This window comes from Pleurodeles waltl, chromosome 9, assembly GCF_031143425.1.
Source record: "Pleurodeles waltl isolate 20211129_DDA chromosome 9, aPleWal1.hap1.20221129, whole genome shotgun sequence".
In the NCBI taxonomy this organism is placed as follows: domain Eukaryota; kingdom Metazoa; phylum Chordata; class Amphibia; order Caudata; family Salamandridae; genus Pleurodeles; species Pleurodeles waltl.
Window position 1 is genome coordinate 1,122,826,148 of NC_090448.1, and position 13,629 is coordinate 1,122,839,776.

The 13,629-nt window shown below is 49.5% G+C and overlaps 1 protein-coding gene across 5 annotated transcripts in view; it reads left to right on the forward strand.

Moving 5' to 3' along the window:
- MTA1 (metastasis associated 1) overlaps positions 1-13,629 on the forward strand; it is a 555,902-nt gene that overhangs the window by 350,387 nt on the left and 191,886 nt on the right. For all 5 annotated transcript variants that reach the window (XM_069208854.1, XM_069208851.1, XM_069208852.1 and 2 more), the window contains exon 13: positions 2,134-2,285. In XM_069208854.1, coding sequence (XP_069064955.1) covers positions 2,134-2,285 — 152 coding nt within the window. The remainder of the gene's footprint in view (positions 1-2,133; positions 2,286-13,629) is intronic.

Genomic DNA, 13,629 nt, shown 5'->3' on the forward strand with positions numbered 1-13,629 from the left:
CTCACCCCCTTTGTTACCGCACCACAGGGCACTCCAGCTAGTGGAGTTGCCCGCCCCCTCCAGCCACGGCCCCACTTTTGGCGGCAAGGCCGGAGGAGATAATGAGAAAAACAAGGAGAAGTCACTGGCCAGTCAGGACAGCCCCTAAGGTGTCCTGAGCTGAGGTGACTCTAACTTTTAGAAATCCTCCATCTTGCAGATGCAGGATTCCCCCAATAGGATTAGGGATGTGCCCCCCTCCCATCAGGGAGGAGGCACAAAGAGGGTGTAGCCACCCTCAGGGCTAGTAGCCATTGGCTACTAACCCCCCAGACCTACACACACCCCTAAATTCAGTATTTAGGGGCTCCCCAGAACCTAGGAACTCAGATTCCTGCAACCTAAGAAGAAGAGGACTGCTGAGCTGAAAAACCCTGCAGAGAAGACGGAGACACCAACTGCTTTGGCCCCAGCTCTACCGGCCTGTCTCCCCCACTTCTAAAGACACTGCTCCAGCGACGCTTTCCACAGGGACCAGCGACCTCTGAAGCCTCAGAGGACTGCCCTGCATCTAGAAGGACCAAGAACTCCCGAGGACAGCGGCTCTGTTCACCAAAGATTGCAACTTTGCAACAAAGAAGCAACTTTGAAACAACACGCGTTTCCCGCCGGAAGCGTGAGACTTGGCACTCTGCACCCGACGCCCCCGGCTCGACTTGTGGAGAACAATCACTTCAGGAAGGACTCCCCGGCGACTGCGAGACCGTGAGTAGCCAGAGTTAACCCCCCTGAGCCCCCACAGCAACGCCTGCAGAGGGCATCCAGAGGCTCCCCCTGACCGCGACTGCCTGCTTCTAAGATCCGACGCCTGGTAAAGACTCTGCACCCGCAGCCCCCAGGGCCTGAAGGATCCGACCTCCAGTGCAGGAGCGACTCCCAGGTGGCCCTCTCCCTTGCCCAGGTGGTGGCTACCCCGAGGAGCCCCCCCCTTGCCTGCATCGCTGAAGAGACCCCTTGGTCTCCCATTGATCCCTATTGAGAACCTGACGCGTGTTTGCACACTGCACCCGGCCGCCCCCGTGCTGCTGAGGGTGTACTTTCTGTGTGGACTGGTGTCCCCCCCCGGTGCCCTACAAAACCCCCCTGGTCTGCCCTCCAAAGACGCGGATACTTACCTGCTGGCTGACTGGAACCGGGGCACCCCCTTCTCCATTGAAGCCTATGCGTTTTGGGCACCACTTTAACCTCTGCACCTGACCGGCCCTGAGCTGCTGGTGTGGTAACTTTGGGGTTGCCCTGAACCCCCAACGGTGGGCTACCTTGGACCCAAACTTGAACCTTGTAGGTGGCTTACTTACCTGCAAAAACTAACAAACTCTTACTCCCCCCAGGAACTGTTGAAAATTGCACTGTCTAGTTTTAAAATAGCTATATGTGATTTATGTGAAAACTGTATATGCTGTTTTGCTAATTCAAAGTTCCTAAAGTACCTACCTGCAATACCTTTCATTTGAAGTATTACATGTAAATCTTGAACCTGTGGTTCTTAAAATAAACTAAGAAAATATATTTTTCTATACAAAAACCTATTGGCCTGGAATTGTCTCCGAGTGTGTGTTCCTCATTTATTGCTTGTGTATGTACAACAAATGCTTAACACTACTCCTTTGATAAGCCTACTGCTCGACCACACTACCACAAAATAGAGCATTAGTATTATCTCTTTTTGCCACTATCTTACCTCTAAGGGGAACACTTGGACTCTGTGCATACTATTCCTTACTTTGAAATAGTGCATACAGAGCCAACTTCCTACAGCTTGATATACAGTATCTGATCTAGTAATAAGTTATCCCGTCTGAAGTGCAGAACCTTGCAGCTCAGTCTGTCTGGAGTGCTGCTGCAAGCCTGATTACCGAGTATGTCCGGACTGAGACCTAGTGACATTTTGCCATTTTACGTACAATTCATTGTAGTTGGTTATGTTCATTATTTTTCACCCAGTTATGGTTCTTTTTGTGTGCTAAAATTAAACTGCTCTCTGTAAAGTAACTTCTGAGAACATTAAACCAACATTACTTTCTACTTTATTGTATTGAGATCATTTGCTTTTTCTTATTTTTTAAGACTTTTTTTGTAACTTGATATCCTTAGCTGCACAGTCTTACCAGTGGTATTCTTGGGGTCCTCCTAACATGCAGTGCCGCCTGTGTGCATCTTGCTGGGCATACTGGAAGAAATATGGTGGACTGAAAATGCCTACACGACTAGATGGAGAAAGACCAGGTCCCAACCGCAATAACATGGTATGTATCTTGGTACTGAGCATGTACTAAGTGGAATGTTACTAGGATTTGACCTTGATGGTTGAGGGTGGTGCATTTTGACACACCTGCACATGAAAAATGTTGTCAGTCACTTATAGTGGAAATTCTAGCACAGTTTCTAAGTCTACCAAATTAAAAAGGCAGTAAATGGAGTTAACATGGCCACTGGCCCAACCGTAGTGTTTGTTTAGTAGCACATCAGCCTTATTTGAAACAACCCAAATATCAGTGAATTATGTGGAAGCGATGAGCTCTCTATCTCCCATCCAACCCTATAAGACCCATACCTTTGGTTTCTACAACATATTGTGTGAGGAAGTCCCTGAAAAGAGCTTTACTCTCGACATTCTGGCTACATTTCTTAAGATTTTATTCTTATCTTCAACTCCCTGGACTCCCGTTGGCTCCTGTTTCAGATTGTCTGTACAAAGTTGTTTTGAGAATTATTTGACTATTTTCTGGCCCAGAGTATAGGAGGCTGGCTCATTTTATGGTGTGTCACCCTATACTGAGACAAGGCAGCCCTTGGAGATAGTGAACAGATGTCCAGATAGCAGAAGCCCTCTAGGGGTAGCGCGAGCAGCTGAAGCTTATCCAGGAGGAATGTAAAGCATTTACAATACCACAGTAGTCAGACAGTAACTCACTCACAAGAAAGAACCACACAAGTGTTGCAAAAGTAAAGGATTCTTTATTACAACACTACTACTATACTAGCATTGGATATATCTACACACAATATATACACAAAATAACAGATATAGCAGAAAATACAGTCCCCTATTGGGGGGCGCAAGCCATATACTGAGAAAGTGAAATAGTGAACCCAACCAGGGTAAGTTTGGTAATTAGCTAGGGTCTGGAGGTAGATAGAAACACCAGAGATAAGTACGGGTAGTACTCTCAGTGACTAGGTGCACAGAGGTTCCACTCCGGTGGCAGGGGCCCACAGTCTCACAAGTTGGTCAGAAGATAAACAGGACTCGGAGGATACCACAGACCCACCACCTGTGAAGCAGAGCCTTTCGATGTTTGTGGAATAACACACCCCACCAGCGATTCAATGTTGTCTTGAGGTACCTGCGGATGCAGGGGAGTAAATCTTTCACTCTCAAGGGAGATCCCGTCATGCTTCCAGGTACAAACAGAGTCCTTGTGACCCTGAAGGATGCACAGCGTTGGATGTTGTAGAATTCTTGCAGGATCCGGAGAATCAATGTTGCAATGGGAGCCTTCCCATCAGGAGCAGAGGTTTTTTGGTTCCAAAGCAGACCAGCGGCCAGGAGCAGAAGATGTCTTGCAGAGAGTTCCTTGTAGAGTATTGCTCGAATCGGAGGACCCACCTGGGAGGGAGCCCTTAAGTAACCCTAAAAGGGGGTTGGTCCCTCTCTGAAGTGACCCACCCTATCAGAGGGGGTCAGGGACGTCCTCTACCTGGCCTAACCAGTCAGATGCTCCCAGAGCCTCTGCCCATCTTGTTTTCAAGATGGCAGAATCAAGTGGCCACCTGGCAGAGCTCTGTGCATCTTCCTAGGGGAGAAGCTGGACAGGGGGTGGTCATCCCCTGTCCTTTGTGCAGTTTTGCGCCAGACCGGGAACCAGGGTTTCCTGAACTGGTGCAAACTGGATTATGCAAGCAGTCTGGTGGTGCTCAGAGGCCACCCCACCCCAGCCCTTGAACTCCTAATACACAGGGTGAGGCGGTCCCACCTCTCCCTGCAGGAAATCATTTGTTCTGCCTTTGTCTGCTTGAGCCAGGCTCACCAGCAGGAGGGCAAAACAGTGTCTGGGGTCAGCAGCAATGTAGGCTGGCAGCCAGACTCGCAAAGCTGCACAGGCAGAACTGGGGGATCCTGTAAGGAGCCCCAGTGTACATGTTATCATGCAGCTAACACTGGAATTGGTGTATTTGCCTGATTCCAACATGTTTGGTACCAAACCTGCCTAGGTTCGGAGAAGCCATTGTTTAGTTGGACCACTCGTGTTGACCAGTGTCGACTACATACCTTAAGATGGCTTTCCTGCATTGAGTCCAGGAAATGGAGCCTGGCATCTTCAAGAGTACCATCACACTTGGGGACATCACCCTGCTGTTGGGCTGAAGGGCCTTCCAAAGTGTAGGTACAGTGACCAGCATACAAGCCTTCTCTCTGTGGTGAAAGGGTGCATGCACCATTTCACGCAGGCTTCAGAGGCAGACCTGCACACACAGTTTGCAAGGGCCCCAATGGGTGGCACAATACATGCTGCAGCCCATGGGGGAACCTCTGGTGTACCAATGCTCTGGGTACCCAAGTGCTATATAGTAGGGCCTTACATAGGCGCACCAGTATGCCCATTGTGGGTGTAAAAAGTTACCAAACAATTGAATTTAGGGGAGAGAGCAATGGAATTGAGGTCCTGGTTAGCAGGATCCCAGTGCACTACAGTCCCAAAATATACTGACACCCGGCAAAAAAGTGGCAAAACATGATTATCTTCATGTCAAATGCTAGTGCCCACTCATGACATGAGGCTTCTCACTGTGAAGTTTGTCAGACTCTTAAATCAACAACTCTAAAGGAGGGAGATGGAAGACTGGTGTTTTATCTCCAGGACGAAATGCATCCAAATTCCTCCCCGGAATCCTTGGTTGTTGCATGGTCATCTCATTCTGTATCTTTATGCTCCATTACTACCCTCACCCTCCCTGCAGAGAAACAATCTAATAGTGGAGCAGATGTTTGTGCGCATTACCAGTAGTAGGAAGGCAAAGCCCCACCAATACCTACTGTTTCGGAGACTTCTCCAAAGAAAAGCAAGTTGCACACATCCAAGCCCTGCACTAGATGGCATGAGTATGCACTGCATGCGAGTCTGCGGCACCACACGCCAGGAACAGATTCTTACAGGGTAAGTAACCTTTCCCATGCAAACTATATATAAATGTAAGTGCTCCATCAAGCGGGCACTGTGAAGGGGCCAGAGGCAGCCTTTTTGAGGCTCTGACTCGCTCCCGTCCTGAAAATGGAAAAGGGGGGCAGGGGGGCTTGGACTTACAGGGACGTTATAGTTAAGCTCACATTTTATACATCATTTATACGTAATTGTATGCATACTGTAAAGAAATGGCTCCCTGTTGCAGTTACCCCCCACTTTTTGCCTGATACTGATGCTGACTTGACTGAGAAGTGTGCTGGGACCCTGCTAACCAGGCCCCAGCACCAGTGTTCTTTCACCTAAAATGTACCATTGTTTCCACAATTGGCACAACCCTGGCACCCAGGTAAGTCCCTTGTAACTGGTACCCCTGGTACCAAGGGCCCTGATGCCAGGGAAGGTCTCTAAGGGCTGCAGCATGTCTTATGCCACCCTAGGGACCCCTCACTCAGCACAGACACACTGCTTGCCAGCTTGTGTGTGCTGATGAGAACAAAACGAGTAAGTCGACATGGCACTCCCCTCAGGGTGCCATGCCAACCTCACACTGCCTGTGGCATAGGTAAGTCACCCCTCTAGTAGGCCTTACAGCCCTAAGGCAGGGTGCACTATACCATAGGTGAGGGCACCAGTGCATGAGCACTATGCCCCTACAGTGTCTAAGCAAAACCTTAGACATTGTAAGTGCAGGGTAGCCATAAGAGTATATGGTCTGGGAGTCTGTCAAAAACGAACTCCACAGCTCCATAATGGCTACACTGAATACTGGGAAGTTTGGTATCAAACTTCGCAGAATAATAAACCCACACTGATGCCAGTGTTGGATTTATTAAAAAATGCACACAGAGTGCATCTTAGAGATGCCCCCTGTATTTTACCCAATTGTTCAGTGTAGGACTGACTGGTCTGTGCCAGCCTGCTGCTGAGAGACGAGTGTCTGACCTCATGCGGTGAGAGCCTTTGTGCTCTCTGAGGACAGAAACAAAGCCTGCTCTGGGTGGAGGTGCTTCACACCTCCCCCCTGCAGGAACTGTAACACCTAGCAGTGAGCTTCAAAGGCTCAAGCTTCGTGTTACAATGCCCCAGGGCACTCCAGCTAGTGGAGATGCCCGCCCCCTGGACACAGCCCCCACTTTTGGCGGCAAGTTCAGGAGAGATAATGAGAAAAACAAGGAGGAGTCACTGGCCAGTCAGGACAGCCCCTAAGGTGTCCTGAGCTGAGGTGACTCTGACTTTTAGAAATCCTCCATCTTGTAGAAGGAGGATTCCCCCAATAGGGATAGGAATGTGACCCCCTCCCCTTGGGAGGAGGCACAAAGAGGGTGTACCCACCCTCAGGGCTAGTAGCCATTGGCTACTAACCCCCCAGACCTAAACACGCCCTTAAATTTAGTATTTAAGGGCTTCCCTGAACCTAAGAATTTAGATTCCTGAAACCTACAAGAAGAAGAAGACTGCTGAGCTGAAAAACCCCTGCAGAGGAAGAACAGAAGACACCAACTGCTTTGGCCCCAGTCCTACCGGCCTGTCTCCTGCCTTCCAAAGAACCCTGCTCCAGCGACGCTTTCCAAAGGACCAGCGACCTCTGAATCCTCAGAGGACTGCCCTGCTTCAAACAAAACAAGGATCTCCCGAGGACAGCGGCCCTGCTCCAAAAGAACTGCAACTTTGTTTCAAGGAGCAGATTTAAAGACCCCTGCAACTCCCCGCAAGAAGCGTGAGACTTGCAACACTGCACCCGGCGACCCCGACTCGACTGGTGGAGAACCAACACCTCAGGGAGGACCCTCCGGCGACTCCGAGTCCGTGAGTAACCAAAGTTGTCCCCCCTGAGCCCCCACAGCGACGCCTGCAGAGGGAATCCCGAGGCTCCCCCTGACCGCGACTGCCTGAACTCCATTTCCCGACGGCTGGAAAAGACCCTGCACCCGCAGCCCCCAGCACCTAAAGGAACAGAACTCCTGTGCAGGAGTGACCCCTAGGAGGCCCTCTCCCTTGCCCAGGTGGTGGCTACCCCGAGGAGCCCCCCCCTTGCCTGCCTGCACCGCTGAAGAGATCCCTTGATCTCTCATTGAAATCTACAGAGAACCCGACGCTTGTTCGCACACTGCACCCGGCCGCCCCCGCGCTGCTGAGGGTGTACTTTTTGTGCTGACTTGTGTCTCCCCCGGTGCCCTACAAAACCCCCCTGGTCTGCCCTCCGAAGACGCGGGTACTTACCTGCTGGCAGACCGGAACCGGGGCACCCCCTTCTCTCCATTGAAGCCTATGCGTTTTGGGCACCTCTTTGACCTCTGCACCTGACCGGCCCTGAACTGCTGGTGTGGTAACTTTGGGGTTGCTCTGAACCCCCAACGGTGGGCTACCTTGGACCCAAACCTGAGACTTGTAAGTGATTTACTTACCTGACAAAACTAACAAAAACTTACCTCCCCCAGGAACTGTGAAAATTGCACTGTGTCCACTTTTAAAACAGCTTATTGTGTTTTATGTGAAAAGTATACATGCTAATGTAATGATTCAAAGTTCCTAAAGTACTTACCTGCAATACCTTTCAAACGAGATATTACATGTAGAATTTGAACCTGTGGTTCTTAAAATAAACTAAGAAAAGATATTTTTCTATAACAAAACCTATTGGCTGGATTTGTCTCTGAGTGTGTGTTCCTCATTTATTGCCTGTGTGTATGTACAACAAATGCTTAACACTACTCCTTTGATAAGCCTACTGCTCGACCACACTACCACAAAATAGAGCATTAGTATTATCTCTTTTTGCCACTATCTTACCTCTAAGGGGAACCCTTGGACTCTGTGCATACTATTCCTTACTTTGAAATAGTGCATACAGAGCCAACTTCCTACATTGGTGGATCAGCGGTGGGATACAAGACTTTGCATTTGCTGGACTACTCAGCCAATACCTGATCACACGACAAATTCCAAAAATTGTCATTAGAAATTGATTTTTGCAAATTGAACTATTTTTCTAAATTCTTAAAAGACCTGCTAGGGCCCTGTGTTAGATCCTGTTTAGCATTTCTTTTAGAGTTTAAACGTTTGTGAAAGTTTGAATTAGAACCTAGAACTAGTTTTAGATTCTTAAAAAGTATTCCAACTTTTAGAAGCATAATGTCTAGTACAGAGATGAATGTGGTGGAACTCGACACTACCCCTTACCTCCATCTTAAGATGAGGGAGCTAAGGTCACTCTGTAAAATAAAGAAAATAACAATGGGCCCCAGACCGTCCAAACTACAGCTCCAGGAGCTGTTGGCAGAGTTTGAAAAGGCCAACCCCTCTGAGGATGACAACCCAGAGGATGATGAAAGTGACTTGGAGGAGAATTCCCCCCTTCGAGCCCTAATTAGGGAGATCAGGGACCCTCAATCCCTGACTCCAAACATAATAGTCAGAGATGCTGCTTCCCTCACAGGAGGGGCCAGCACCTCTGGAATCACTGAGGATAGCCTCAGTGAAGATGACCTCCTGTTAGCCAGGATGGCCAAAAGATTGGCTTTGGAGAGACAGCGAGATGGGCCTAGCTCCCATCAATGGTGGCAGCAACATAAATAGGGTCAGAGATTCTCCTGACATGTTGAAAATCCCTAAAGGGATTGTAACTAAATATGAAGATGGTGATGACATCACCAAATGGTTCACAGCTTTTGAGAGGGCTTGTGTAACCAGAAAAGTAAGCAAATCTCACTGGGGTGCTCTCCTTTGGGAAATGTTCACTGGAAAGTGTAGGGATAGACTCCTCACACTCTCTGGAAAAGATGCAGAATCTTATGACCTCATGAAGGGTACCCTGATTGAGGGCTTTGGATTCTCCACTGAGGAGTATAGAATTAGATTCAGGGGGGCTCAAAAATCCTCGAGCCAGACCTGGGTTGATTTTGTAGACTACTCAGTGAAAACACTGGATGGTTGGGTAGCTGGAAATGAAGTGCATGACTATGTTGGGCTTTATAATTTGTTTATGAAAGAACACATTTTAAGTAACTGCTTCAATTAAAAGTTGCATCAGTATCTGGTAGACCTAGGACCAATTTCTCCCCAAGAATTGGGAAAGAAGGCGGACCATTGGGTCAAGACTAGGGTAACCAAAACTTCCACTGGGGGTGACCAAAAGAAAGGGGTTACAAAGCCTCCCCAGGAGAAAGTGGGTGACACTAGAAACAAAGAAAAAGAGTCCTCTGTAGGCCCCCAAAAACCAGACCAGGTGGGTGGGCCCCGAGACACAACCCAAAACAAAGGTGGGTACCAGGGTAAGAACTGGGATGCCACTAAGGCATGGTGCCAAAACTGTAGACAGACAGGGCACCACACCAAGGACACTTCTTCTCCCAAAAACAAACCCCCTAGAAAAATCCCAGGGGTGACCAGTGTAGCCATTGGGGATGACTCCTCAGATGAGGAGGTCTTCATAGCCTTCAACTGGAAAAAGGGCCCAACAGGTGAGTTGGAGATTCCAGAGGGAAGTAGACACTTCCACCACCTACTGGTGAATGGAATCCCAGCCACTGCCCTGAGAGGCACTTGTGCCAGTCACACTATTGTGCATGACAGGCTGGTGTTCTCAAACCAGTACATCCCAGGTGAGACTGCCAGAGTAAGAGTTAGCCCAGACAGGGTCACTGATAGGCCTGTGGCTTTTGTGCCCATAGAAGTGGGTGGGACTTTTAGCTGGAGAAGGGTGGTAGTCAGTACAGACCTCCCCCTTGATTGTCTCCTTGGAAATGACTACCCAGAGGTTAGTCAGAGCCCAAGAGAGGAACTGGTCCAGTGCCAGTCCTCTCCCAAGGATTCTGGAGTTCCTGCCTCTGCAGTAAATGCAAGTAGGCCCCAGAAGAAAAAGAAAAGAAAACAGTGTAGGAAGGGTGGGCAACCTTTAGCCAAGGTTCCAGCAAGCCAAGGAAAGTCTGCTCCAGTAGGGGAGAACTCCAAAAGTGGCACTGGTAAAGTCCAACCTGACCCACAAGAAGTCCTGGCTAGTCAGGCAACTGTTAAGCCTGAGTGGGTGGCTCCTCAGCTAACAGAAGAAAGAGTGGAAGAAGGGTGTTTACTACAAGATGTGGTAAGCCCCCACTCTAATACAGCAGACAGGCACCCTGAACCCAATGAAGCCTGTAACTTAGCCCCTTCCCTTGTAGGTGAAGAGCTAAAGGTGTGGTTCTGGGCACTGACAGCTGTCAGTGGCCTCTGCTGGGTGTTGGCCTTTATGGCTGCACTATCCTTGGCATGGTGGTCAGACCCCATGCCAAATAGCAAGTTAGGCCCCCTGACCCTGTTGGTCATGGTGGGGTTACTCCAGCTCTGGGTAACCTCTTTGGGTAAGCTAGGGGTGACCCTGGCTAAGATAAGATTAGCAGAGGTGGATACCTCTAACCCCAAAATAGAGAGAATGGGTGGAGACATTAAAGACACAAACAAGAGGCAATTCAGACTAGGTCCTATCACTGTGGAAGTGGGTCAGTTCCCCAGAGGGAATGACCTTAACAGAAGGATGTAAGGCAGAGTAGGCCCTGCAACAAACCAGCCTATTTCCTCTACTCTTCCTCGCCTGACAGACTAGGAAGACTCTCCCAGCTTTGGCTGAGTCTCCTGGCCTGTGGGCTGGGGGGGCTTGTGTAAAGAAATGGCTCCCTGTTGCAGTTACCCCCCACTTTTTGCCTGATACTGATGCTGACTTGACTGAGAAGTGTGCTTGGACCCTGCTAACAAGGCCCCAGCACCAGTGTTCTTTCACCTAAAATGTACCATTGTTTCCACAATTGGCACAACCCTGGTACTCAGGTAAGTCCCTTGTAACTGGTATCCCTGGTACCAAGGGCCCTGATGCCAGGGAAGGTCTCTAAGGGCTGCAGCATGTCTTATGCCACCCTAGGGACCCCTCACTCAGCACAGACACACTGCTTGCCAGATTGTGTGTGCTGATGAGAACAAAACGAGTAAGTCGACATGGCACTCCCCTCAGGGTGCCATGCCAACCTCACACTGCCTGTGGCATAGGTAAGTCACCCCTCTAGTAGGCCTTACAGCCCTAAGGCAGGGTGCTCTATACCATAGGTGAGGGCACCAGTGCATGAGCACTATGCCCCTACAGTGTCTAAGCAAAACCTTAGACATTGTAAGTGCAGGGTAGCCATAAGAGTATATGGTCTGGGAGTCTGTTAAAAACGAACTCCACAGCTCCATAATGGCTACACTGAATACTGGGAAGTTTGGTATCAAACTTCTCAGAATAATAAACCCACACTAATGCCAGTGTTGGATTTATTAAAAAATGCACACAGAGTGCATCTTAGAGATGCCCCCTGTATTTTACCCAATTGTTCAGTGTAGGACTGACTGGTCTGTGCCAGCCTGCTGCTGAGAGACGAGTGTCTGACCTCATGCGGTGAGAGCCTTTGTGCTCTCTGAGGACAGAAACCAAGCCTGCTCTGGGTGGAGGTGCTTCACACCTCCCCCCTGCAGGAACTGTAACACCTAGCAGTGAGCTTCAAAGGCTCAAGCTTCGTGTTACAATGCCCCAGGGCACTCCAGCTAGTGGAGATGCCCGCCCCCTGGACACAGCCCCCACTTTTGGCGGCAAGTCCAGGAGAGATAATGAGAAAAACAAGGAGGAGTCACTGGCCAGTCAGGACAGCCCCTAAGGTGTCCTGAGCTGAGGTGACTCTGACTTTTAGAAATCCTCCATCTTGTAGAAGGAGGATTCCCCCAATAGGGATAGGAATGTGACCCCCTCCCCTTGGGAGGAGGCACAAAGAGGGTGTACCCACCCTCAGGGCTAGTAGCCATTGGCTACTAACCCCCCAGACCTAAACACGCCCTTAAATTTAGTATTTAAGGGCTTCCCTGAACCTAAGAATTTAGATTCCTGAAACCTACAAGAAGAAGAAGACTGCTGAGCTGAAAAACCCCTGCAGAGGAAGAACAGAAGACACCAACTGCTTTGGCCCCAGTCCTACCGGCCTGTCTCCTGCCTTCCAAAGAACCCTGCTCCAGCGACGCTTTCCAAAGGACCAGCGACCTCTGAATCCTCAGAGGACTGCCCTGCTTCAAACAAAACCAGGAACTCCCGAGGACAGCGGCCCTGCTCCAAAAGAACTGCAACTTTGTTTCAAGGAGCAGATTTAAAGACCCCTGCAACTCCCCGCAAGAAGCGTGAGACTTGCAACACTGCACCCGGCGACCCCGACTCGACTGGTGGAGAACCAACACCTCAGGGAGGACCCTCCGGCGACTCCGAGTCCGTGAGTAACCAAAGTTGTGCCCCCTGAGCCCCCACAGCGACGCCTGCAGAGGGAATCCCGAGGCTCCCCCTGACCGCGACTGCCTGAACTCCATTTCCCGACGGCTGGAAAAGACCCTGCACCCGCAGCCCCCAGCACCTAAAGGAACGGAACTCCTGTGCAGGAGTGACCCCTAGGAGGCCCTCTCCCTTGCCCAGGTGGTGGCTACCACGAGGAGCCCCCCCCCCCCTTGCTTGCCTGCACCGCTGAAGAGATCCCTTGATCTCTCATTGAAATCTACAGAGAACCCGACGCTTGTTCGCACACTGCACCCGGCCGCCCCCGCGCTGCTGAGGGTGTACTTTTTGTGCTGACTTGTGTCCCCCCCCGGTGCCCTACAAAACCCCCCTGGTCTGCCCTCCGAAGACGCGGGCACTTACCTGCTGGCAGACCGGAACCGGGGCACCCCCTTCTCTCCATTGAAGCCTATGCGTTTTGGGCACCTCTTTGACCTCTGCACCTGACTGGCCCTGAACTGCTGGTGTGGTAACTTTGGGGTTGCTCTGAACCCCCAACGGTGGGCTACCTTGGACCCAAACCTGAGACTTGTAAGTGATTTACTTACCTGACAAAACTAACAAAAACTTACCTCCCCCAGGAACTGTGAAAATTGCAGTGTCCACTTTTAAAACAGCTTATTGTGTTTTATGTGAAAAGTATACATGCTAATGTAATGATTCAAAGTTCCTAAAGTACTTACCTGCAATACCTTTCAAACGAGATATTACATGTAGAATTTGAACCTGTGGTTCTTAAAATAAACTAAGAAAATATATGTTTCTATAACAAAACCTATTGGCTGGATTTGTCTCTGAGTGTGTGTTCCTCATTTATTGCCTGTGTGTATGTACAACAAATGCTTAACACTCCTCCTTTGATAAGCCTACTGCTCGACCACACTACCACAAAATAGAGCATTAGTATTATCTCTTTTTGCCACTATCTTACCTCTAAGGGGAACCCTTGGACTCTGTGCATACTATTCCTTACTTTGAAATAGTGCATACAGAGCCAACTTCCTACACATACAAAGCCATAGAAATTCACCTGCTATAGTTATTTATCTCAAGTAACTATAACTTGTGCCCTAAGGTAACTGACTCTCG